At 37.3% G+C, this 27,140-nt stretch overlaps 1 protein-coding gene across 1 annotated transcript; it reads left to right on the top strand.

The window, feature by feature from the left end:
- The first annotated feature begins 3,644 nt into the window (after positions 1 to 3,644).
- Positions 3,645 to 25,690, top strand: antxr1a (ANTXR cell adhesion molecule 1a). Its single transcript, XM_079251471.1, has 18 exons — positions 3,645 to 4,123; positions 7,653 to 7,724; positions 7,812 to 7,883; positions 8,369 to 8,450; positions 8,634 to 8,667; positions 10,130 to 10,209; positions 10,790 to 10,858; positions 11,222 to 11,302; positions 11,802 to 11,862; positions 12,188 to 12,286; positions 16,003 to 16,072; positions 16,200 to 16,278; positions 16,621 to 16,716; positions 18,459 to 18,500; positions 19,430 to 19,525; positions 19,633 to 19,800; positions 20,596 to 20,676; positions 23,388 to 25,690. The coding sequence occupies exons 1-18, from the start codon at positions 3,966 to 3,968 to the stop codon at positions 23,802 to 23,804; spliced, it is 1,857 nt and encodes a 618-aa protein (XP_079107597.1). The 5' UTR covers positions 3,645 to 3,965; the 3' UTR covers positions 23,805 to 25,690.
- Positions 25,691 to 27,140: the final 1,450 nt, after the last annotated feature.

Consider the following 27,140-nt stretch of genomic DNA (forward strand, 5'->3'; position numbering starts at 1 on the left):
CAGGTTAACAGTAGTTTGTCTTTTTTTAAGTTTGCAACAGAAAATAGGCATTAAGGATACTTTTATAAAGTGATTTTATTTGGGATTTGAAATGACAATAATATTTGTCCAATTTTCCTCTGACAGAAATATTTGGCTTTGACTTTGCTGATCTACAGTTTGGTGTCGCTGTCAAATGCTCAATGCTTTGTTAAGCCTGTAACATCTGGTAAAATTAACTCAGTGCATGCACACCTGCATACACACATATCTAGATGCAAAAACAATTCATTTATGGACTTCAAACGTACAGTTTTCCTTGTCATGAATATCTGTTGATCTGATTCAGGAATTTTTGTTGTAGCTTCAGAAAAGATGACACATTGTCAGGACCATATGGATGGGACATGGCATGAAGTAGGGTCAACATGGAGAAACAGTGCATGTCAGAAATGCACTTGCACCAGTTGCTGTAATGCGTGAGTACCCATATTACTGCCTTACTACTTTAATGTGGAAAAAAAGACATATATGCTTTGTTTGGACATATTCTAAGGTAAAAAATCAACAATGGGGTTTTATGTGTCACTACAGGTATGCTACGCCAACGAACTTTCCTGGTGACTGTGTGAAAGTGTTTGACCAAGACCAATGTAGATACATTGTTCACAAACGAGACAATCCATCTGAGCTCTGTCACATTTCTGGTGCAGTAGGAAAGTAATGGCATTATCATCAAATTCCATTACTCCATTATCATCAGAGCCTAGAGTTAGAGCTGAGTGCTATGGAGAAAACATATATGCAATGGTTTCTCATTTTTTCCCATGTTATTTTATATCAGTAACAATGTTCATTTAATGGACAGAGGAAAAAGTAAATTCAGTCTTTGGTTAGACTGAAGGCCACTGTCACTTGTTTTTTTTTGCTTCTTAACTTAAATTAAGGAGATGTCTTCTCTTTTTGCTTCAGTTATATCTTAAATAAAATATACATATATAAAAAAAAAGATGGTTGGTTCAGTCTCATTTATTTCAGAATATATTGTTTTCTTGTTCTTCACATCTACAATGAAAATTGAATGACTATGGGTTTCAGGGAAGAACACAAGTCTATAGAAAATCCAAAAAAAGTATGTCAAAGATAACATTACAAAACATTCTTTATATTTCCTTTGGTTAGATGGGTGACTTTTTCAGTCCATAGAACTGCAATCCGTTGAAACCAGGGTACATTGTTCTACAATTGAATTAGAGCTAGCGCATGCATTGAGTTTGTTGTTTATATGTTCATCTCAGTCATTAGAGGTTGGGGACTCTCTACTCGTTTGAGCAAGCAGGACCATCACACAAAAAGCTGTCTGATTGTCCTATAAAGGGATGGTTGTTGGTGTGACTGTTTCTTCATATTTGGATATGAGTGTCTGCAAAAAGGAAAGAATATTGAATTAATGTGAAACATAAGAAAAGTTTGATGATCAAACTAACATAAATGCACCTTTTTCAGATTATACTCAGAAGATTTAAGTCATTACAAAACCTTGAACTGGTGGCGAGGTTTAACTTGAATATATTTACCTTTTGTGGACATTTCTAGGAAGTTACCACATAATTACTAGAATATTACCATACAACTACCAGATAGTTTTTGCTAGATTTTTACCTCCCATTGTTATAGCTTCCAAGTCTTTTTTTTACTCTTTAACTTGAGTTGTAGTCCATTGCTGCCATGATGTACCCAGTTAATACCAAGATTATTACTGGGTATCACCCTGTTATTAATTCTGTATTATCATACGATTGCCATAATATTACCATCTTATCACCGAGCTGAAATGGCCGGGTCCTTTTCGATAACAGAGATTCAATTAACTGAGTCTCCAAGAAACACTGGATTAACTAAAATCATCTCATGATCAAGGTACATCAGGATCATGACCGGGGAATCCTCGTAACTGCAAGATGTTTGATGAGATGTAAATCAGGAAACAATAACAGGTCTGTTTGAGTTCTGAAAAATTTTCTCTTTACATTAGACATTATTAGTGATTATTGGCAATCAATTTAAATTCAAAACTCAGCTTAAAAATGTTTGGAATCACGTGCAGACAACCCAGTGTTTGACAGCTGCTCTAGGCCGGAGCAGATGGGTAGAAAGTCAGGGTTTCTTTACGGTGAACCAGCTAGTTAGAAAGTTCACTTTATTGAGTCAGTTACCATGGTAACAGTTTTGGGGTAAGACTTACCTCGCTTTCTGGAACGGAAAACCCAGTTTACCTCTACCTGGAGTTCACAAACTCAGAATATTTGCCTGTGATTTCATTTTGACTATTTAACTTCTTTCCAGCTAATTCAAATGACTATTTAAGTTCATATACATATTATCATAATGTCTTTTAATTAATAAATTCTGGTCCTTTTTGCTGTTAAGACACATTTTTGCATTCCGACATTTAACAAATCCACTAAGTGAATTCACTAATGCCGTGCACAGATATATCACGCATATCACTATGCATGATATATATTATGATATATGCATGACATATTACTTATCAGCACTGCAGCTCCAAAGGTTTTACAGTAAAGGTACATGACATATCTGGATGATTTTCTAATGACTGTGCTTGACTCAAACATTGCTGATATAATGCACATAAAAAGGACTATTGCTCTGTAATGTGCTCAGTTTTAGTGAAAGCGAAGGAGACAGTCACACAGAACATACCCTGCCATTGTTTAGACTAGTACCAAAAATAACTTGCATTGCACAGATTGCACTGATGGTCGCATACTTATTTTGTGTGATCATTTTCGGGAAACAGGAATTTATTGGACACATAGCCAGGAACAAATTCAAATCTTTATTTGAAAGTCAATGTTGATGCACATACAGGCCTTCTTTGTGACAACACAGCAGGCACAAGGTTGGCATATATACAACCATATGACAAAGGTAAATATATGAGGAACAACTTAAAGACCCAACAAGAACACAACAGGAAAACAAATCTGAGAATGAGAAACTAGCATCCAATTAATGTATATATATCTAGAAACTGACTGAAGAAACAGAAAGTGTATTTATGTTGTTGGCTGACTTGATGATCGAGTGAATGGTTATACACAAAACTAGAGATATATACAGAGAAATGGATCAAAAACAATATTGTTTTACTGAATACAAAACAAAACAAAACAAAACAAAAAACCTTAACCAGAAAAACTGTTGGAAAAAAAGAAAAAAAGAAATGGAACAAAAGGCTGTACTGTACATTTACCTGCCAGCCTTCTAAAGTACAAAGGATCATTTGCACAAGATCTGTTACATCATATGTCTGAAAGCTGAGAAGAATGAGGTTTTTTTTTTTTTTCAATTTCATTGCAATCTTTTATATAAGCTCCTGAAAAGTGAGTCAAATGAGTCTCAGATCTTGTATTTGTTCTAAAAATCCTCGGTATATCATAGTTCCTGACAGTTCAAAAGCAGTCTTTTTTTTTTTTTTTTTTTTAAATTACCACTAGATGGCAGGAGGAATCAGAACATTGTTTTGTCTCATCACTCATCACATACAGAGAGAGAGAGAGAGAGAGAGAAAGAGAGAGAGAGAAAGAATTTATAACACTAGGAAAGTTTTGCTTTGGCATCCAGAAATGAGGGATTTTTGTGTTGCATGGCCTTGACATAAACAAAAGCAGCATCAGAGGAAAGCTGCGGGTCTCCTCTCATCTTTGTGCATGCTGTGTTGGACCCAGAGATGTGAGGGTGCCTTCAACACTCCTGCTTTGTCTCACTCCTCCTTGTCCAAGCCAGCGTTCCACTCACAGCTCTACCAAGGACTAATGCTTTTTCTTTGTCAGCTGAAAACACCTGATGAAGATTGAAATAAGAACCTCCAAGGAAGACTAACTTATTTTCAAACTTTTTTATTTCAAATTGACCATTTTCATTGTGTGGTTGATCTGAGACCTGCTATAACTGGAGTAATGCCTTTGTACTGGTGTAAAAGCTTCTGGTTTCCATTGGTGGTTGGTGCCATGCTGGTTGTTCTCACTGCTGTTTACGCTGGACCAAACCAGGGCAAGAGGTCGGCTCAGTCGTCCTCATGCTTTGGGGGATTTGATCTCTATTTTGTTTTGGACAAGTAAGTTATTTAACACAAATATTGAGAAAATCTAGCAGTGAATGGATGGCTATGAAGGATGTTGTTGACGTGTCAAAGCCATTCATTCTCAGTAAATGTTAATTTTATTTATGCTACTTACATGTTATCCTGGATTTATCTCTGACTGAGCATTACTTGTACATTCCTGTAACCTGGCGATGGCATTGTATTCAGTTTATATTGAGGCCATTAAAACTGTGCATCACAACAAAATGCTTCATCATAATAGCATGTTTACATTATGATAAATATACATCATCAAGCATCAGGACCTGCTTTAATGTTTTAATGATGCCATCACCTATGCTGTTATCATGACCCCCTTTGCATTAAGTAATGCAAGAAAAAAAAGGACTGATGATGGAAAACTTTAACACGCTTATTTTAAATATCATTATGACATAGGTTTGCATATGGTAACAATTAGCGACTTTTTGGCACACCTCCCATTCATCAGTCAGCTGCAGGCTGCACAGACTGTAAGCTCTGCTGTCTGCTATTACTGTAGATTCACATGCGATGGACACTTTAGTTTTGTCATGAAGAAATTACAATATTTGCTCATCTTCTTTGATCTTTAACATGGCCTGTGCATCTTGAGGAGGAGTAATGATAAGTTCTGTGGTTTTCATAAATCCAACTTGGAGTTTTGTCATGTTTTTGTTTTCTTTTGACAATGAAGCGTCAACATTTGCTCAAATGTTGGCTGCTGGTTTGTTTTTCGAGTTTACTTGACCAAGTTAAGATGGTATTTTCTGTGTGGATGGGATATGATATGGGGTTTTCTTTCTTTTGTAAATCTGAGCAGGGTACATGAAATACACTTACAATAAGAATTAAATCTTTATCCTCTACAAAAGAAGAAGTGAGCAATCTCTTTTGACATACAGCTTCATGTAGCACTGAAGAGCTAAGCCAGGTGTTTGTTTTTGGATTTAGCACTTTTTGACATTTTTGTGAAAGTCCTCTTGAGCTGCAGTCTGTGGGTCAGTGGTTCAATCCCTGGCTTCCTCAGACCGCTAATAAAAGTATCTTTGGCCAGGTTGGTGAACAGTATGACGAGCTCATCAGTAAGAATTGCTGTGTGAGTTTGTGTGTGATTCTGGTAAATGAGGCTTCAAATCTTTGAGTGGGCCACAAGACAATATAAGGGTCTGTATAAATACAGTCCAACAACATTTGTCATTTTTTATTTAACCTGAAATATATGCCAAGGAGTTCATGAAAATAAGTATTTTTCTCATTAAATTCCTAATTTTGCTGGGATTTAAAGGATGTGACTGGCCAAACTGTTTAGAGAGCTTGTATGTCTAGAAATGGAGGTAAATTTTCCAGTTGTCTTGCAGCACATGTCAATGCCAACTGCAACCACATTGCTGTTTCTGGAAGGAATAATGAAACACATCTGTGTAACAGAGAAACTGTTTGTAATAGCTGTGTTTGACACAGATTTATGTGTCCTGACAGCCTTTATTAACAAGCATCTTTTTACTGCTTTACTTGCTCCTTTTATTTTAATGTAGTGCTTTTTCTTTCTGCCTTTTAACTAACATCCTTCACCTGTCCATGCTGTCCCCGCTGTCCTCTTGCAGTATCAGCCTGATCTCTCCTTGCCTCTGTACGTCTGCACTGCCTCTCTCCATTTGGTCCAGATGTTCCAGTGTTTCAATGTTTCTTGGCTGAGCCGTTTGTGCTGGGACGTGTGTCATGGTAACGATGGAAAATATGTGTTTGAGAAATGAGAGACTTATAAAAACAGTGAAAATGAAAGGCGGTTTGATAAGAATCAGCAGTGACACACAAAAGGCATGCAAGCTTGCAGGAAACAGTGAACTTTGTCACTATTGCGATGAAGCTGAGTGAATTGTTTTCATTTTAAAAGCAAAAAGTGATGCAGAGAAGCGGTCAGGTAATGTCCACTCTGACAGAAGGGTGATTACACAGCTGGCTGCTTGAAATTTTAATGAGAGTACAGGCTGATTACAATAATTGTGAAATATTTCAGGGGCTTTAAGAAAATATTAACAGTAATATGAGGAGTGTGACATCACTGCTACACCTAGGAGAAAACCAACTGTGAAGCATTTAACCATACAACACCATGTGATTTCTGTGCAGCTGCTTTCTTTATAGGTAATATTTTTTTCAACAAATCTCTGAATATCCAACTGGAAACAGCTGCAGATGCCAAAAGTAAAGGGAAATTGACAACATAAAGAAACAAAATAAGTAGGTGATGGATGAATAATAATTCAATAATCAATAGCGAGCAATAGTTTCTGATTACTGTATCTGCTTCTAAGCTGATAAAGTGATTTACTTTTTGAATGAAGTGTTTATTTTGTATGGGTATGGATGTTTTTAATGTTTTATGATTACTTTTTGTTGTTTTTATTCTTGTCAGTGAGTTTGTCATTGCAAATAGTGGAGAACCATTTCTCATTTGCAACGAACACCAGTCCAAGAAGGAGTTGTAAACAGCTGACTTACATGGTTAAACAAAGATGTAAAAAAAAAAAAAAAAAAGAAAAAGAAACAAAAATTCTGCAAAATGCTGTAACCCAACACGGCTTCCCACAATGCATACAAAACAGGGGTACAATAGTAGCACATTTCTGTCCCCCAGGGTGAAATCTGGATTTACGTACCCACTATGGCTCATAACTGGACCTTAAGGTTATTATGTTTAACCTTTTTCCGGCCTAAAAACTACATTTATGTTCCTAAGTAGTAAATAGTATGTATTTGTACTTTTTCTTCTGAATGTAGGGTAGGAGATAGTCTGTTCTGGGACAAAGAAAGAAAAAAAGAGTTACCAGAACTCTTATATTAAACTTATTTATTTGTATATAAAGTCTTTAGAGGCCCCTCATACATTTGAGGCTAAATTCAACAGCTCTTCATATGGCTGTTCTCAGAAAACAACATGATTACATGTAAATTTAAATTTGTGAATTTTATTTCCATGTTTTACCCATTTCTGAACTTGTTTCACATCATCATTTTTATCATCAGCTTGCCTGCAGCTCAGAAAGAAGTGCAGTCATCTGCCTGTTAGCATGTCAGCTGTTTGAGTCCAGATTTCCCCAAACCCCTTATGCTGAGGTTTCTTTGAGCAAGACACTGAACCTCACATTACCTCTGATATGTTCACTTGCATGTGATAGAGTAAAAGCATTATCTTTCTTTTGTGCTGTGATGGGAAACATGTCCTGCTTATAAATTTGCAGAAAAACAAAAGGGTCATCAGAGACACACCACTGATCATTATTTTATTTTATTTGTATATTTTTTTGATCATTATAAGGTACAAACTATAAAGTTACCCAGGTTTTGTAAGGTATAAATTAGATTTTTTTTTCTGAGCATGTGCTCTGTTTTGTTTCAGGTTGTTCCCATACAAAAGGGGTGGAGACTACATTCCCTGTGCTCCTCTGTCCCTGAACCTGCTCCTGTAGCAATGGTTGAAACAGTCATCCTTACCTTGATTTGTCCTTTCACTTCTCAGATCTGGGAGTGTACAAAACCACTGGAATGAAATCTACCACTTTGTTGAACATCTAGCACATAAATTCATAAGGTAAACACCAGATGCCAGTGGGAAAATTTGTATCAAATGGTGATTACTGTTCTAACAAACGGCATCTTTCTCCTCTCTTTTCCCCAGTCCACAGTTGCGAATGTCCTTCATTGTATTCTCCACTGGGGGACAGACCTTGATGAGCTTGACAGAAGACAGGTGGATGCAGATCCTTTCAAAATGCATTTAATCCTTTGCTTCTCAGTCATACAGCTGAGAGGAATGAGTGTAATAGCAGATTTGGACAGAGGTCACACGCAGTTATGATCTATGATTTCTGTGGCCAAGAAGAGAATCCAGACAGATACTTTCCCTTGCTGTGATCTGTCTATGGTGTCATTGAGCTGGACGGTTAATCATGAGGTTTTTGACATATCGTGGGCAGTTTATGGAGCAGTCTTTCCTGAGAAAATTCTTCTCACAGTTTTAGTGTTTCCTTCATATGTTTTTCTACAAATGGCTCATTTCCTATCTGTGTTGCATTCTTGCAAGCCAGTGCACTTTAAAACTGTTACACATTACCTCCATTTTCTTATGTAAACTATTAGTCTGTTTCTCAGAAGGTTTGGCTTTTATACAAAAGCATGTTCACAAATGCATCTGACAGAATACATATTTAACCAGATATTTTTATACCTGCACAGGGAGCGTATTCGTAAAGGTCTAGAGGAGCTCTATGCAGTTCGCCCAGGAGGAGACACTTTCATGCATGAGGGCATCCAGAGGGTAAGCTAAGAGCAACAAACTCTGAGCTGGTACTTGCTTTATCTGCTTTGGCTGCAGAACATGCACCACACAATCCAGAGCATTACATGCTTGTAGTGTTGGAGGAAAAAGGAATGTATTCATTCACTGCATGCCTTTGGGCTGTTGGACAACTGTTTCAGTCCAGCTCTTCTCTCTTTACAGGCTAGTGAGCAGATTTACTATGGAAACACAGAAGGTCTGTATTAACTGCATCTACCATTACCTGCATTTTGTCTACCTGGGTGTTTGCATTAAAGATATAATGCGTACCTAAATCAAAGGTCAATAAGAGAAAACTGTAATATATCAATTAAAACAATTAAAACTATTAAACTGCCATCTATTGGTATCTTATTACTTTACCAAAATAACTATTATGCTTTGATTATCTGAGAATGAGTCAAACATATCTACCTGCTGTGGGTCCACAAACGTGGCAGTTACCATATTTGTGCCACCATTTTTACTATTCTGTATTTGAATGGACAAACAACTGCGCATGAGAAATGATAACCCTCTGAGTTATAAAACTGCAATACTGAATTTGTCTGATAGGTACAGTACCATCTTGAATTGGTAACACCTTAAAAGCAACATAGAAGAAAGGATCATTGCACATTTGAATCGGCACACCGGATGCCCTTCCTGATGCAACCCTTTGCATTTATCTGTGCTTGGGACTGGCCCTCAGAGGACAATCGCGTCCCCCTCAGGTCTGAAGCAGTGTAGGGGTGCAGGTGTTGAACAGCAGACTGTCAGGTCACAAAACAAGCAGCTCTACCACCTAAGCCAAAAAGATGAGCTGGTCTGCATATGAAAAACTCAAGATCTCTCAGGATAAGATTTTTCTTTAACATTTAAAGCATGATTGTATTAGTTTTGTGTAATAATGTCAAATTTTGAAATGCATACGCGAGCCTCTGGTTTTAATTAGCTTATTTGTGCCAATGTGAATTTGAAAATACCATGTGATGCAAATGTCGAAATCTTGTAAAATATCTGACTCATGAAACTTTATCCCAACAACGAACATCCACAGGCTCTTCCAAGCGTCTGTTAATTTGCCAACAAAGCAGGAGATGATTATATAAGGATGACTAAGTATTTTTAAGTGACCTGTATTCTAAAATGTTCATGTTATTAACAAACAACAATGAGCAGAAGCTGTGGAGGTAAAGTTGAGCTCTGAAAGACCCAAGAAAACTTCCCTTTAAAAGAAACTGGTTGTTAATCAAACCTCTAAGATTGTTAGAAGATCCAATTAAAAGCCATCAAGTGCACTAGTGGTCCACTGTTTTACTGTGCAGCCATACCTCCATAAATATACCGCTCATAGATAAATCATCAGAAAGGAACAAGCTTAACACAATATGAAAGCAATATATGTGGACTGATATGTGGAAAGGAAACTTTTTGTCCACAATCAGTTGTCATATACTCAAAGGAAAACGTAGAATCTTCTAATCTTTCACTGTCGAACACAGTGGTGGGCTTATCACGCAGCTATGTCGCAGACATACTGGGAAGATAGGAATGGGAACCTTTTCATCATGTAACACAAAATCTCAAAATTATTGGTTATGTTGAGATAAGTGAGTAAAAATGCAGATAGGTGTGTAAAGATGCAGCTGTTTTAACCCAATTGCTTTTCTCTGTAGGGTATCGCACAGCTAGTGTTATCATAGCTCTGACAGATGGAGAGCTGCATGAGGATCTCTTCTACTATGCTGAGCGGGAGGTGAGTGGAAAAAAAAACCACACCATCACCAGGTGAAACACATGACTGAACATCGGATGGACCAGATGAAACACTGTCACGCATCATCACATCATCACATCATCACTTTGATCTTAAAGGAAGAATGTCTCCAGATGGACTCTATTCATTTATCTGCCCTCCTGACTGTCTAAGCAGTGGATGTGAAGGAGTGACTGCTCAGCTCTAAATGCACTCAGTTACTTGACAGCAGAGATAATATGAGGTTCCCAGTAGCTTTAAATGCTCTTAGGAAATGTGTGCGATCTTATACCATTCAGCATGAACAACATTCTCGACGGGCATTGTTGACTTGGAAATGAAGATCTCGTGTATTCTGTTTAGCACTCAGACATCTGTGTGACATTCTGCTGTTATATGACATCTGAGTAACATTATTCCGTTAAAACACATTGTTGTCCAGCTGCTTATGTAACCTCATCAGAGGTCAGACAAACATGCTGCTTTTTTAGTTTTGGACGATGTTTGTGGACGTATAATTGGACCAAGGTGCTGAGCTTCTTCCTGCTTTTTGCTTTGAATGTGTGTGCATACCTGACAGGCCAACCGCTCCAGAAGTCTGGGTGCCTCGGTTTACTGCGTCGGGGTGAAGGACTTCAATGAGACACAGGTGGGTGTTTGTGTAGTTTTATTTTCATGTTACCTAAGCTTGAGAGCAAAAATAGTGTTATAGTTAGCCTGGGAAATGAAAACTAATTGAATTGAACAGCAGATTAAGGTGTGTTGGTGTGAAATAAAGTTTCCAAACAAGGACTTGAAATGTTTTGTTGTTCTTTTGGTTTGTCTTTTAACTGATTTTTTATGCATCATAACATGTTCATGTTGCATTAAGAAGCTGCTGTGCTTGTTTGGTGTTATAACTATAACCTTTCCCTCTAAAACATCATTTATTCATTTGATTTATACTAACTCATCAACTTTTAGTGGCAATTGTCACTTGTAATTGTAATGTTTTGTTTCCTTTCCTTTCTAGCTGGCAAAAATAGCTGATAGCAAAGACCATGTCTTTCCTGTGAATGACGGATTTGAGGCTTTGCAAGGAGTCATCGATTCAGTGAGCATTCATTTACATATTTGCACAGCATATGGAATCATTTTCTTTATGATCTCCTGCCTGTCTATTTTTCATTAATCTGGTGAAATGCGTAACAAAAACCATGCAAGAAATTTGGGCAAAACGGGGCTCAGAGATGTGAAGCCTGTTGAAAAGAAGTAAAGGTTGACATCTGGTGCTGATTAAACGACAAACTGAAAGCTGTTGCTTCTCACTCACGTGAGAGTGGTTGTGGGTCATGAATCAGTCTTCCTCTTCTCTAGGGGTTACAAAAAGTGTGTTCCTAGACAGCAACTTATACTGGGAGCAGAACATTTGCAGAGTGCAAATAGAAGTAAATCTTTATGTAACTGAACATTAAATAACATGTAAATGTGTCTCATTGCTGATTAAAGTGGAGTGTAAAGGTCAAAAGCTTATAGGCTACTATAATGTGAAAACAGGCTAAAGTTATTTCCATTATTACACCAACCATGCTGTTTTTCCACTGTCTCCTCAGATCCTGAAGAAGTCCTGCATTGAGATCCTTGCAGCAGAGCCCTCCAGCATCTGTGCAGGAGGTACCACGAGAAAGATCTCCCTTTTATTAAGCTTCTTCTCAATGAACACAATTAAACACATCTTAATTGATACAACCACCTATATGGATGTATTTGTCTGTCATATTTAGACTTTATTTTTCATTTTAAAGTTATCAAATTTCAGCATCTTAAAGCTGTTTCTCATCATCTGTCGTTCAGATTGTCAAAGCTCCACAATGATTTTCATTCCTGCGAGATCAAGAAACAAAATAATTAATGTTTCTCTGGTCAAAAAGAGACCTAAAAATAACCATACATGTAGATATTAAGGTGACATAAAGTGTGTTTGTTTTTCTCCAACCAGAGGCCTTCCAGGTTGTGGTGAGGGGAAATGGGTTCCTCCATGCCCGAAATGTTGACAAAGTCTTGTGCAGCTACCGAATCAATGACACCTTAACTAAGAGTAAGTGAACACTAAAGAGAGAAAATATTTCTAAAGGCATCATTGTCTTAGCTCAGTACACGTGGACTGATTCTAAATATCAAAGACAACTCAGTCATTTCTGAATAAAATGAGCTGGAATAATCAGTTGAGTTTATGGCATCAGCTGCACAGCAGGAATCTTCTTTCATCAAACATGGTGCTGATATTGTGGCTTTTTTAAAACCACACATTGTGTCCTTTTATAGCCTGAAAAAAGGGCAAAAGGAAGAGATAAAAGAGAGGCAGCACCACACACACAAGGCAACAAGAGATCAAACTTCTTCAGAACACCGCCAGATTCCCTTTGCTCTTTATAAGCATCTCACTGTAAAAGGAAAAAAAATCTTCCCACTATGCAGCTTGAGAGACTGCAGAAGGTAAGAAGATACTTAGCAGCAACAAGGCACAATGAATGTCTCCTTTTCTGAACTAAAATTAAAAGGGATGCTTCTTTTTTAACCATATTTTGTCTCAAAGACACAAATAAGGAATATATATATATATATATATATGTATGTATATATATATATATATATATATATATATATATATATATATATATATATATATATATATATATATATATATATATATATATATGTATATATATATATATATACATATATATATATATATATATATATATATATATGTATATATATATATATATATATATATATATATATATATATATATATATATATATATATATATATATATATATATATATATATGTATATATATATATATATATATATATATATATATATATATATATATATATATATATATACATACATATATATATATACATACATATATATATATATATATATATATATATATATATATATATATATATATATATATATATATATATATATACATATACATACATATATACATATATATACATATATACATATATATATACATATATACATACATAAAGATATATATATATATATATATATATATATATATATATATATATATATATATATATATATATATATATATATATATATATATATATATATATATATATATGCTGATTTATAAACAATATGGCTACAAAACAAACAAAAAAGATCTCTTGAAAGGTTGTCTTATCATCCAGAATTTAAGTCCTCAAGCAGGTGAGACTGAATCAGGCCAGGAGAAATTCCTTTAATGTCTACATAATGCTCCAATCAACAGACTCGGATGCCATGATCCATCATCTTGAATGTAGCAATAAATCTCCTGAGACTGCAGTTTACAGAACATCATTTAGAAATTTTTAATATGTGGATTCTGTGCTATGATGTGCTTCATAAACCAGACTGAAATATAACAATTTATGTTCAAGAAACCCCAGAGCTTGTGAGAAACACCTATTTCCAGCACCTCGAAGAGAAAAGGTAGTCTAAAATTAGGTCTTATATCAGGTATAACATATAGATCAAGGCTGTTAGATGAATTATGGCATATTTAAAATCAGCTGGAACAGCAGCCAGAAGACTGATGTTAATGATGGACAGCATATGGGGCGAAACTGTATCAAAACTCACTTCAAAGACACAGGTAGGAATGATGTTCCAAGGGGCGCATGCTGGGCTTCAGATGGCTGGCCCCTTCTGCAAAAACCGAAAATGAAACCTGATCTGAGAAACAGAAATCAGTGGGATATGAAGAGCGTTGTTAGACCTGTGTAACAACAATCTTATCAACAAAGAACTGTTCGCACTTTTTTAACCCCATTCGTGTATATGCATAAATATGTGTTTATTTGATGTTCAGGGAGGTGATTTCCTTCATTTTTCTCATATAGTCATCCGGACGTGCTGTTAAGCTACACAAAATCTAATTCTTAAAACAAGTTCCTCCTCAGTTGTGATCAGCTTCTTTGTTTCTTAATTGCTTCTTTTCAACACAACTTCCGGTTTCCTGCAGAGTGGACATGGAAGCAATTTTAGTAAAACTGCCTCTTCATGTCAGACTCACTTCATGCATCCTCCTCCAGATTTGGTCCCTTCTCCACATTGTTTACACACAATCCTCTGGAAGCTGTTTACTTCACATTGATGGTCTGCTTTAGCTGAAAATAACTGGGCCATGTTGATGTTGAGGTTGTCTGGAGATGAACACATGATTGTCTATAACAGGGTTATTCCCACTCGGCTCCACCACGGCTCCAATCCTGCAGGTTTTCAGTGTATTCCTGCTTCAACACAACAGACTCAAATGAAAAGGATCCAACAGCCTCAAGCTCTGCTAAATGACTCATTAACTTGAGTCAGGTGTGCAGAAGCAGGGATACATTGAAAGCCTGCAGGACTGCGGCCATCATGCTAGTCGAATAGCCCTGATCTATAGAGAAAAACATCTTTTTAATTATGTGTTTTTATTTGCCAACTCTTCTGCTAGAGCCCGGAGAGCAGCCTGATGCATGTACATGTGTTAAGCAGATGAATCAATGTTTGAGTTTGTGCCTCCAGGAAAAAGTAGCTGCAAATACATTCAGGCGCACAGGGATTTGGCAGGTTTTGTCCTTGGCTATTTGCTGTTATGTGACAGATGTTGCAGTGGACAACTGTGTTATTGCTGCAAGGCAAGCCTTAAGGTCCGTACAATAACAATACTGGGACTCTTGACGAAATAATGAATATGAACGCCTAGACCTTCATAGCTTAGGTAATTATTATGTTATATCACATTTGCTTTTAGTGTGAAATGTAAAGTTTGTTAGTCAATATGCTAAATTTTCTCTAGAATTTAAGTTTACTTGGAACTTGCTGTTGTAGTCTCTCAAAGTTTGTATATTTGGCTTCTTTTGTAGCAATAATTCCAATGTAGTCACTGGTTGAAGCAGACCTCTGGGCACTTGTCTGCTGCTTAAAGTAAAACTAAACCTCTTTTGTTAGTTAAAGGGTAAACAGTTCCATAAACATGATGGACCTAGAATATTTGCCAAAATCTTTATCCTCAGGGGATCTTGTGGAAATATGCAAACTGCTACAGTTCAGGTCCTTCCCTCTCTTAACTGAGCATTTGTCCTGCTTGTCCTTTTCTTTGATTGGGTGTTTTGGGAGAATGGTGGGGGCAGAGACACTCTGATATTTGGCATTGTTTGTTGTGACGTGTTGGTGTTTTTTTGGCAGCATTGGCCACCTCCACCCCTTCCCCGTTCATTTTATTTCTCCAGTAAAGAGCAGCAGCTTGTGCTGATTTCCTCAGTTCTGGGGTATGCGTTCCTCCTGCCAGGATAAGCACTGGCCTTAAGTGACAACGCTTGTTAGAGCCACTTTTCCAACAGCCAGCTGGACTCGGAGAAGACCTACATTTTGCCTGAAAAACAAAAACTGTGTTGAAATGGTTTCGTACTACTATTCCCAACAGGGATACAGATGTCTTCAAATGGGAGACAGCAACGCTCCTTCCTCTCAGACAGTTTGTTGGTGTAGTTAGAGAGAACAATGGGGACTTAACTTCAGGCATCTTGTGCTTTTCTTCCCCTCATCTATTATTCAGCATCTGTGAATTAAAATTAAATCATAAAGGAACCAGAGTCTTAAAAAAATACTATCTGTAAACCATGACATACATTATTACTGACATATTATTATGACAAAGGATTACTCTGATTATGAGCTACTGACTGTGATTTAAAGGCATATTAGGACATTTTAACCCATTTCATTCTGCTTCTTTAGTGATGAAGCCTTTGATCGTGGAGGATACTTACCTTCTCTGCCCTGCACCAGTACTTCAGGATGAGGGGATGTAAGTCCTTATATTTATCTAAGTATCTGGAGGTTTCACCATTTTTCTTACTGTCATTGCTTTTATAAAGAATCGTTTACTATAAGTGAAAACCGGGACTTTTTTCTTTTCTTCTCTTTTTTTCCAGGGCAGCAAACCTCTTTGTTAGTATGAATGAAGGTCTCAGTTTCATCTCTAGTTCGGTCACCATCACCACTGTGAGCTGTGTGAGTACAATGTGTTGAAGCAGCATGACGGGTTGGGGAGGCGTTACTGTGGTGTGTTAAAAACCTAAAACGGCAACTAACAACAGAATCTAAGACAAAAAGGAAAAGGAGGGACAAAACAACAAGAATCTCTAATCCAAACAGTGCAATCAATACTGAAGATGTTTAAGTGATAGTTGCAAATTAACTAAGTATTTCAGCAGAATCGCAGCTTTGAAGTTTGAACTCTAAGGAAGATACAACTTAAAAAGCTTCTTCTAAGTAAAAGCATTAAACCAGATGGTTTATATTTACATTCCTACATATGCAGACTCTGTGTTGATCAATCTGTCTTTGTTAAAGTCGGACGGGACCATCCTGGCCATAGCACTGCTCATCCTCATGCTGCTCCTGGTCTTAGCTCTGCTCTGGTGGTTCTGGCCACTTTGCTGCACCGTGGTAAGCTCTCTAAAAGAACTCTTTATTTTTTGTGGGGTTTACATAAATTTCATGAACTGAAAATCTGACAATGGGTTAAAAACAGCTCAGAATGTGTGACGGTATTTTGTTTGTTTTTAATAATTCTATAAATCGCGTACAAGATCTGAAATATAACACCGCTCAGGCATGACTTAGAAAAGGATAAGAAGAGTCATGAGGTGGAAAAAATATGAAAAAAATTAAGATTAAACTGCTTAGTTACATACAGTTGGACGACCATTTATTCCATTAAGGTCTTCATAAAAGCAAGTAAGCAGTGATCACATTAAATGAACTGTAAGGCAATCTGAACTAATGTCCAATAAACTAGAAGCAGTACAACAAACACCTAAACATCTGTTCATCTACCATGTCTCCAAGCCATTTTACAGATTGCTTCAAGTCCACTCTTTTCAGGATTTAGATGCTTCACACACTTTTAGAATGCAGCGATGTTGCTTCACACTGGCATGATGCCTCCTTTTAGGCATTTAATGGACTTGAACAGCTCTCCTGTGGTTAAAAGGTGTGGGTCTATGACTCCATAAGGGTCCCAGAAACTGAATTTAGTCGTCAACCAGAGGAGGTCAAGGTCAACAGGTGAACAGGTGTTTAAGTAATTATGCTGCTGTTGAAGTAATTTGGGTCTCAAAGGTCACAGTGGGTGACCTCTGAGTTTTACCTCCTTCATTCACTGGAGGAGCAAAGATGAATTCTTCCATTGGCTCCACTAAATTATTTAATTTACCGGCTATGAAAACACGAACCAATAGTAACAGCTTTTTGGTTTTGTTATTTTACAGGGATAGATTTGTTTTTCTGTAATAAAAAAAAGAAAGAAAGAAAAAACTAATCAAATGTTTTAGGAATTTTTTATGACTGCAATGTGCTCTAGATATACTGTAAAAAATGCTTTTGTAAAAACTTGTCTTTCATTATTTAACTGTGTAAGACAGTTCCAAACAGTGTAAGAATTATGCTAATAAAGAAAAAAAAACCTCCTTTAGTACCCTGAAACTGACTGTCAAAATCTGCATTCCTCTTCTTTAAATAAAGAGCATGATTCCTCCTCAAAAGTCAGTCTAATGTTTCCAGTGCTGCAACAGGAACATCCAGCATTGCCAGTGAAAACACTCAGCTTTCACAACGTGGCTTTCACTGCTCTTGTTCTTGCCCATTTAGCTGCGAATGCGGGTCCGTGCAACAAGTTTATTTGGGAAAATGATGCTAGGTTACCGAAGAGAATTACCATGTGATCCAGGGATTGGGAAAGGGGGTGGGGGGAGTGGGAGGGTGGACACTTCATGTTTACAAAGTTACTGCTTCATGAAAACTGTTTGTTTGTAGAAAATAATTAGAAGAAGCAGAAAGTTAAGATTTGATCAAGTTTTATTGTTAACATTTTTCCATAGTAGACATAAAGGCAGATAATACTGTATTTAAGAACCTGCAAGTCTTCTCTCCTCCTCATCAACAACTTTGGGCCAAAAAAATCTGGATAGCAGGTTTCTAGGTCAGTGCATTGCTCTTGTAAGTGGTTGAGATTAAGAGGGAAAAAAAACAATTCCTCAGCCATGTATTGTTTTGTAAGCATCTTGCTACACCAACAGCTCTGACGTGCATTTTGTATAGAAAAATCCTTTGAGAGAAACGCTTATCAGCCTTGTCTTCTTTTGTTACAACTCTTCCCTTCTCTGAGCTGTGATTTTTACTTTCCGCAGATCATCCACGAGCCTCCACCCCCAGCTGAAGAGGAAAGTTCGGTAGGAGCAGCACGTGCTTTCTGTTTGTTTTTAAAAAACAAGAAAAGAGCGCTCATGATTTAGGATTTCAGCAGCTGCTAGAGTTTAGCTTATGTAATTGCTGAGTTTGCTTTGACAGATTAACCCTTTATCGGGCACTCAATGAAATACCTTGAAATCAGAAATTTTAACCTAAAATTGTCCTTCTGGTAGGCACCAAGACCTCCATTCTGTTACATTTTTTTAATGCTGAAAATGAAAGAAAACAAAGTGATCAAAAATAGTCACTTGCCTGATGAGGGGTTAAACCAAAATTATCATCCGGCATCATTCACTCAAACACTAGCTTAAAACTCTCTTCACTGATTTGGTAATTCACCAAAATGTGGCCTGAGTTAACGCCTTTTTACAGTATTTTACCCCTCATTTCTCAGTTAAAGATTTATTATGATTTTCAAGTTGTGGATCTTTTGGATGTTAATTGTAATATAAAAATGATGTGGATCCGTGAGATTTATGAAATCTTCTGACAAAATTAAAACAACTTAGGTCTTTTTTTTTATTTCTCCCAAACACACAAAGCATCAAGTCCAACCAAGGCTGTGACGCATCATGCTGTGCGTATTTGCACAAAATTAAACAGAAAATCAGGTTACAAGGTCTCAAAGACAACATCCAGACTTCATTACATTTTCTGCCATTTGACATCCTGGTGGATTAGGAGTCAGACAGTCTGTATTAGAGATTTGAAACATTTCAAGTCTGGCCGGTGGGTTTAGTAATTTCCTCTGATAGGACAGCATCAGGAGAGGGGACCAAAGCAGAGTCAAGAGATATTTTCTTCAAATCAATTGCCAGAATTCCTTTTTGAGAGTTTTACATTACTTGACAGAAATATGTAAATGATGTATAAATAAAGTGTGTAAAATCTGCTTTCTTATTTCTGTAAGGATGATGAAGAATTTGAAGTCCCGAAGAAGAAATGGCCAACTGTTGATGCCTCCTACTATGGAGGGAGAGGAGTGGGTGGAATCAAAAGGATGGAGGTGAGTTACTGCTAAGATGGAAGACATTTACCACTGGCATTGTTAAAAAGGTCTCACTAAAGGCCCTGTTTTCCAGTCATGTTAAACTGGATAAAATATGTTACTAGGTCCGCTGGGGTGAGAAAGGCTCTACAGAAGAAGGAGCAAAGCTGGAGAAGGCTAAAAATGCCAAAGTGAAGATGCCTGAGCAGGAATTTGTGCCACTTCCGACTCGGGTTCTCAACAATGGCATGCACAAACCCCCAGAGCCACGCAAGTGGTACTCTCCCATCAAGGTACGAGAGCGAGCAACCAGGAGCAAACTGTCTGGAGAATGGGATTTCTCTCTGCTCATGCTCTGATGACTGCAAATAAAAACAGCATAAGGAGTGATTTGCTTTGGAAATTTGTGAATATGCCTCAGTTATTGTTTAATTACCAAAAGTGTTCATGACTGTGAAATAGCTCTGCAAGAGCAAAGACTTCTTCAGTTGTTTGCATGTGTGCTGCCTAATGTGCAACATCTGCTGTAAGCTACCTTATACAGACCTGACTAAGGACATGAAGGCTAATGCTTTAGCATGTTGCACTGAAAGTGGCAGTAGACATCTTAAGGCAATAATGTTTAGGTGATAAGGTAATAATGCATACTGCGCCTTCCTCTAAGGCCAGCATGGGGTTAAAGTCAAGAAGCCTTTCCAGTCAGTGGGGGATTTTTAATGGAAGCCAGACTCCTGTTAGACTGACCTCCTGGGAGTCAGGCTGCACAGCCAGCAGTTTGTGAGGAAAAACAGCTGTTTTTTCCTGCACTTATCCTCAAAGAATTTACTGTTAGTAAAAACTAGGATGAGTCAATTTACAATGAACTTGAGGCATTTCTATGATTGGAAATGACTGGTAATAAGATGAAACTGTTCATTATATTTGTAGTTAAAGAGCTGCATTTTAAAACGGCAAGGAAGAAAATTGACATTTGAAAGCTGTTTTGTTGTTTGTTTTTTTCTGCTTCTTACCTTTGAAGGTCAAAATGACCTCTTTTTAGCATTCAATATGTTTTGTTTGAGTAATGTTTTTAATTTCCATTTCCACAGAGTAAGCTGGAAGCATTATGGGTGCTTTTAAGAAGAGGCTATGACCGTGTATCTGTAATGAGACCTCATCCAGGTGACAAGGTAAGACCATGAACGCTAAAAATGAATTATTAATGAGCCTGTGTGTTAATCAACCGACTGTGCATTTGACAATGACAATTGGCATTTGGAGCTTCTTTTCTCACCAAAATTTGTTGAGAAAAGGGACCAGCTGTAAGCAATGGAGTGTGAACAGAGAGACTCATGGGAACACCTGCTGTCAGACAGGATTTAGAGCAGAGTGTCTGGCCATGGAGCAGAGCAATGTGAAGACGGCTGGTGAGGTCTTGTGAAGAGGCCAGTGGTAATTCCCTAAAGACCAGCTGTCGGTGAAAGCACACTGAACTCTGTAGTTAGTAGGTGATTTGTTGTCCAGGTCTGTCAGACCCACAAAAGAAAAAAAAAAAAAAAGTTTTGTTTAATTAATGATTCACATTTTAGTTTAAGACAAATAACTGTGTGGATCTCAGACTAAACTATTAGACTGCTGTAAATTCCTTCCTTCACTCTGCTATTTCCACATTTAGACTATTTAAGATCATTTCTAAGCAGTTACTCTACTGTTTTTGCATAATTTGTAAGACAGTCATTTAAATTAAGCTGTTAATGTTGAAACAACTAAGACTGTCTGCTACTTAAACACAAGCTATGACAGTCTAAGGAAAAGATACTCCCATCATTTTACCGAGCTGCATAGGGGTGGCAGACAGCTGTGTTGACAGTTAAGTCTTTGAAGAATATACAGCTGACTTTACAGAAGCAATGATGCCCATGTGACCATGACTTAGGGGTGAGATCATCTCAAGTACTTCTTCTGTTAGAAAAGAAATACAAGGAGCCCAGTTTCCAGGTGTGATTTATTTAAAACTGGTTTTAAAGACAGCAGTTGCACTATGTCTAGCTGACATTTTATTATATTATGCAAAAATGTCAGTAAATTGTTTCCATCTGATGTGACACTACAACCATAAGCATCACATTGCTTCAAACTTTTTAAGTTTAATTGTCAGACTAGTTGAGAATGCATCTCATTATAATTTAAGTAGGAAAAACAGCTGTTAGATTAAATACACACACAAAGAATATATATTTAAACTGTAGCTAACTACAACAAAACTCATTTAAAAAAATCTATTAGTCTGTAAATGAGGATTCCATGTTGGTGTTAAACAGTGGTGAATCCATATCCTGACACCACTTCAGGTGCCATTGGGAAAACATGGTGCAGGTACTTTAAATGCTTGTGTCTGATTAGAAAGAATGTGCATATGTGCATTAAATCTTGAGCCACTTTGTCTTACCAACAGGTAACATGCGGTATAGTTATATAGCATCCATCACAGGGACTCCAACACATTATGGAGAATTAGGAGAGGGCTATTGCATATGAGGCCTGCAAGAAAATGATCAACCTTGAATGCAAAATATGGCAATCTTAAGGAGAAAAGTTGCAAGTCCCTTCTGTTCCCCATCTACTGTGTGGAGCTCTGCTCTTCCTTGCAAGAGAGTTATTATGCATGCACACAAGCTAGTAACCATGCTAACTAAAGACGTGCACAGGTCATGAATTGCGGCTACATTTATAAGAAGCAAGAGGATGACCCCAGAGGATAATGGACAGGAGAAAACATCTGCTTCATGTATTTAAAATGGCCGAGTCCTCCGTCATGTTGATCGCCAAGATCGCTTGTATACTGCACATGCAGTAACAAGTTCCCTGCTGTTTCCTTTACAGTCAACCCACAATCTTAATTAGAAGTGTATAAGTGAGTCTTCCTCCCTATAAATGCTGTTCATTGGTGCACTTACAAAAAACCCACTTGCTTCTCGTTTCCTGAAACTGTAAATGAGCTAGTTCTTGTTGCAATTAGGAGTCTCCTGTCAAAGCCTCTCTTTTGTAACCAGCTGTAAACAAATGTATCAGTGGGAGGGAGGATACCAGTTTTTCCCATGAGCCTGCCAAATAAAGGCCCAAACCGGGACTTTGTAAGATGTTCTATATTTCTGAGGACTAAAAGAGCATTGTATTTTAGGGTTCGGTTCGAATTAAACATAAAGCATTAGAACTGAATGCATTGTAATGTACTGTGCATACATTAACTTTAGCACTGAATCTGAATTTAGTGACAATTGTGGTGCAAAATTCCAAGAATCTGTGACATCTGTGTCCCTTGATAATTAAAAAGAACCAAATACAGATTTAGCAACATATAAGACCTCATCTTATTTTAATTTCAGAATGAATTTTACCCTGTAGCATACTGCAGTCATTCTTTAGCCCAAACTCCCAGGTTCATTTCAGGGGTGTAGCTTTTAACTTATAATCTGGTCTTGTTTGTCCTTGTTTGATTAGTGCGGAGGTTGGGAAGCTGTGTAAAACTTGTGCAGCTATGTGGCTGTATAGTGGCTCGCAATAAAGAATTTTGTGTTGCTTACTTACAAGAGTTTGCAACATTTCATCCAGTTTCAAGCAATAAGAGAAGCATAGACTAGGAGTCACAGTATCATCTGCTGCAGATATACATTTTTGGAATTTGTGTCAGAAAGCAGCGCAGGGCCTTTTATGTTGTACTAATTCAGTTATCAGATCAGATTTAGCTTTTTAAAGAAGTTGAGAAAACAAAGTGTTTATTTCTTCCCAGACAGATTCATTTCGAATTTGCATTTCACTGAAATGTCTCAATTGTTTACCCAGAGTACTAAAAATGCAACACTGTGATCATAAACTGATCGAATCCGTTTTTCATTTTCAGGGCAGATGTATGAACTTCACCCGCATCAAATCGCCCCCTCCTCGCTACCCACACTTCAACCATCAATCACCTCCCATCTATAACCCCCCCACAGGGAGTCCTCCTCCACCACAGGGTACCCTTCCCCCTACTCCCAGCAGCCCACTATCGTTTACCTTTTCCACGCTTCCATCGCTGCCTCCAACACCTCCTCCCATTTCTATCATGCTTTCCCCTCCCATCACTCCTCCTCCTTACACACCACCTCCTAACCGGGCTCTTCCTCCAACCACCCTGCACATACCTGCTCCACCAGCACTACCCCCAACCCCACCACTTTGTTCCTCTCCAGTTGGCCCTCTGCCTCCTCCACCACTGGGACCTCCCCCTGGGAGAGCCCCTCCACCTGCCCGCCCACCACCTCGCCCTGGCCTGTAGAGCTTGGGAAGGAAACATTTGTGTCACACACAACTGATAAAGGCAGCACAGAATGTCAGCAGCGTTCAGCTTGTAGCTTTTGTTGACTGACTGTCATTGAGGAACCGATAGTGCCTTATACCCAGCTCAGCGATCTGTGGGCTTTCATATTGTGAAGAGGAGTAATGAGAACTTCTTTTGCTATTTGTCTACAGTGACTTTTGTACACATCTAGCCAAACAGTGCAATTACGCAGATGCTTGAACTACACTCCAGACTTTGCATGTAAAGAGGCCTGCAGACCAGCTAAAAAAAAAAATTTGCGACCATGTTCTACAGTGCTGCTTTTGATCCGTTCATGGCACTCAAGATTGGATGTGTCCGAACCAAAGCAAAGGGATCAACAGTTTGTAAAATGCACAGAAACACAGCTGTTCTCAAAATGGTGAAAAAATACATGCACTTCAAATGTAACAACCCTGATGAGGGATGGGACTCATGCTGCAAATGTTCCACATACATTAGATTTAGAAGAATATGAAAATCCCTGTTTTTTTGTTTTTTTTGTTTGTTTGTTTGTTTTTGGATGTTAACCAACTGCATGCAAAAATGCTTGAAAAAGCTTTTTTAATTTTTCTTTATATCAAATATTTGTACTGTTTCATACAATGTAAATACACTTTTTATTTGTCATTTTTATTTTTGGGTAGACTCCTTACTTAAAAAAGATGAGACTGTTTGAAACAGCAATGATAAAAAAACAAAAAAACAAACAAAACATTTTAAACATCTATGTAGCTGAAAGTGGCACAAATGCAATATGCAATATGCAACTCCTGTTCTCACACCAATAATATGGAATGTTTACCTGCACAAAGGGCTACTTCAACATCCTGTCCAATGCTCCTTCCACCCAGCTTCCTAAATGTACTCTTTTTGGGTTCTAAGGCATCAAACTACATACTTCTATACTTCCTTTATTTAGGACTTTAGTTACTTGACAGCTGAGGATAATTTGGTGCATGTTGGAGCTGTACTGTTGTGCAGAATGTGGTTTTGCATTGCATTCCTAAAAAAAAGCAAATAACACACACACACGTATGCATGTATGTATGTATGTATATATATATATATATATATGTGTGTGTGTGTGTGTGTATGTACATTCACAGATGGGAAAGCTACAGTCCAGCTATGTGCACGAATGTGTGCAGGCTTTTGAACTGTGCACATACAAGTAGATGCTTCCTCTTATCTTCAGCCAAGTGTACGCAAAAGCCATGTTTTTTTACTTTACATTTTCCTTTTGCAGATAGACTTTTAACTTACATTTAAATGGCAATGAGTTGTGCTATGAGTCTGTTCTTGACAAGCTGATTGAATTAAAAGTTTTACCAAGTGTTTTTTTAAATATAAGAATTATACACTCCATGTGTCAAAATTGAAATGTATTTTCAATCACACATATATTGATTTGCACGCCACTGCAGTTAATTTTTATTATTATTATTATTATTATTATTATTATTTACAATGTTTTAACTTTTTAAAATGAAATTGTAGATTTGAAGTTTTAAACAGACTTGCTGATGGAGATACATGTTCTAGGTCTAACGAGAAAAGTGGAAAATATTTGACCTAAGTACCATTATTCACCGGCCTGAAGAAAGTCATAACCTCCCTTTTCTCAGAGTAAACAATTAATTGACATGTGTTAGGCTTCTATACAGATGCAGATTAACATCTCAGATATCAGGGTAATGCTTTGCACACTATTTGTCTCACCTGTCCACAACTTCTAGCAAAGTTTTATGGAAATAATGTAACCATGTGTGTTTGGGTATGCAAGTGTTTGTGTGTCAGAAAATAAAAGAGAATCTACTGTCATAACAGTAGATCTTACAGCTCCCAGCTAAATGCAATCAATTGTTAATTTTTTCAAAGCATAAAAACTGGTTTGATATTAGCCGAGATCAAAGTGCCAGAAGAGTCTTCAAGCAGATTTCAGGTTCAAACGCAGGAGTTTCATTAGGAAAGCATATACAACATTAACATCAACTTTATTCAAAATACATGTAAAGAATTGAAGTAAATAATATTGGACTCTTTTTAAATAAGCATTTTTTATCTTTCATCATAGTGGGAATTTACTTCTTTGCAAAGTAAACGTCACTAAGCCTGTATGCCATTTGTTTGTTACCTAAGCAGCATATCAGTTGGAGTAATTCTGGTTGCTGGAGGTTAAAACCCAAAAACTTGTATTGTTGGCAAAAAAGTCCAGAGATTTGAAATGATGCTTAAGAAACATATGTCATGGTAACACTTCAGACAGGAGCTCTACTTCAGTCACTCTAAATTCTCTGATTCTCTTCAAGAACTTATTAAAATGAATATTCCTTAAGGGTGCTCCTCCCGCGTGCATTTTTTCATTATGTTAGAATATCCAGGGTGTATCCTGACTATCACTTGAAGGCAGCTGGGGTATAGGCTCCAGCGACCATGACTCTTAATAGGATAAAAGAGGGTATAGAAAATTAGGTGGGTGGATGTATGGATTTAAAAGGAATCTCTATCAACCTAATTAAATACAAACAATCCTATTTTATTTTATTCAGCTTTATTTTATATAAAACTGACATAGCCAGAGAGAGAGAGAGAGAGAGAGAGAGAGAGAGAGAGAGAGAGAGAGAGAGAGATTATGAAGTGCATGGTTAACCAACTCCAGATGTCAATATGTTGCATTATGTCACATCCAAGAATGGAGTGATCTATGTTGGAAAATATTAGACGCTATCTAATCCTCAGGAAATGTGGACAAGCTGAAAAAGGCGCGCTGATGCTGATTATTATTGACATAATTCAGGGACAGCTGAGAGATAATACACTGTTGTTTTGCGAGAGATGCGAGAGGAGAGATGTTTAACATACAAATACTCCACTGCATATTGATATTATGCAGAAATTTTTATGGCAACCGAATAGTCCTTAATTGTTTTTGTCTGAATTTATCATAAACTATCATTGCATGAACTCAAAGCCTATGAGGACTATATGTTACTGGATCATCATATTGTTTAATTGTGGTTTATTTCAACACAAATTGAGGTCTGTTACACATCTAAATGAACATTTACAGACTGGGTGAAATAATTGGAAACAGGTTGGTTCATTTAGTTAAACTTTACACTGATTCCAACTCAAGACACCTTGATTAAAGCTGATGCATCTCTATTGCTGGCAGCTGCGCGTGAGAGGTGTGACAACTGCAGAAAGGATAATACCTGAAATGCTTGATGCTCTTTTTGCATAAAAAAGCAGACACAGTGCTCCACATACTTAGCAAATGGCAGCCGTGTT

This window comes from Telmatherina bonti (assembly GCF_933228915.1).
Source record: "Telmatherina bonti genome assembly, chromosome: 13".
Taxonomy (NCBI): Eukaryota; Metazoa; Chordata; class Actinopteri; order Atheriniformes; family Telmatherinidae; genus Telmatherina; species Telmatherina bonti.

What these genes read in the sequence shown, in the direction of transcription:
- antxr1a (XM_079251471.1), top strand. Translation starts at nt 3,966, where the DNA reads ATGCCTTTGTACTGGTGTAAAAGCTTCTGGTTTCCATTGGTGGTTGGT. An exon ending in ATGAGCTTGACAGAAGACAG is followed by an intron (nt 7,884 to 8,368) that starts GTGGATGCAGAT and finishes ATACCTGCACAG; the next exon opens with GGAGCGTATTCGTAAAGGTC. An exon ending in GTGGAATCAAAAGGATGGAG is followed by an intron (nt 19,526 to 19,632) that starts GTGAGTTACTGC and finishes ATATGTTACTAG; the next exon opens with GTCCGCTGGGGTGAGAAAGG.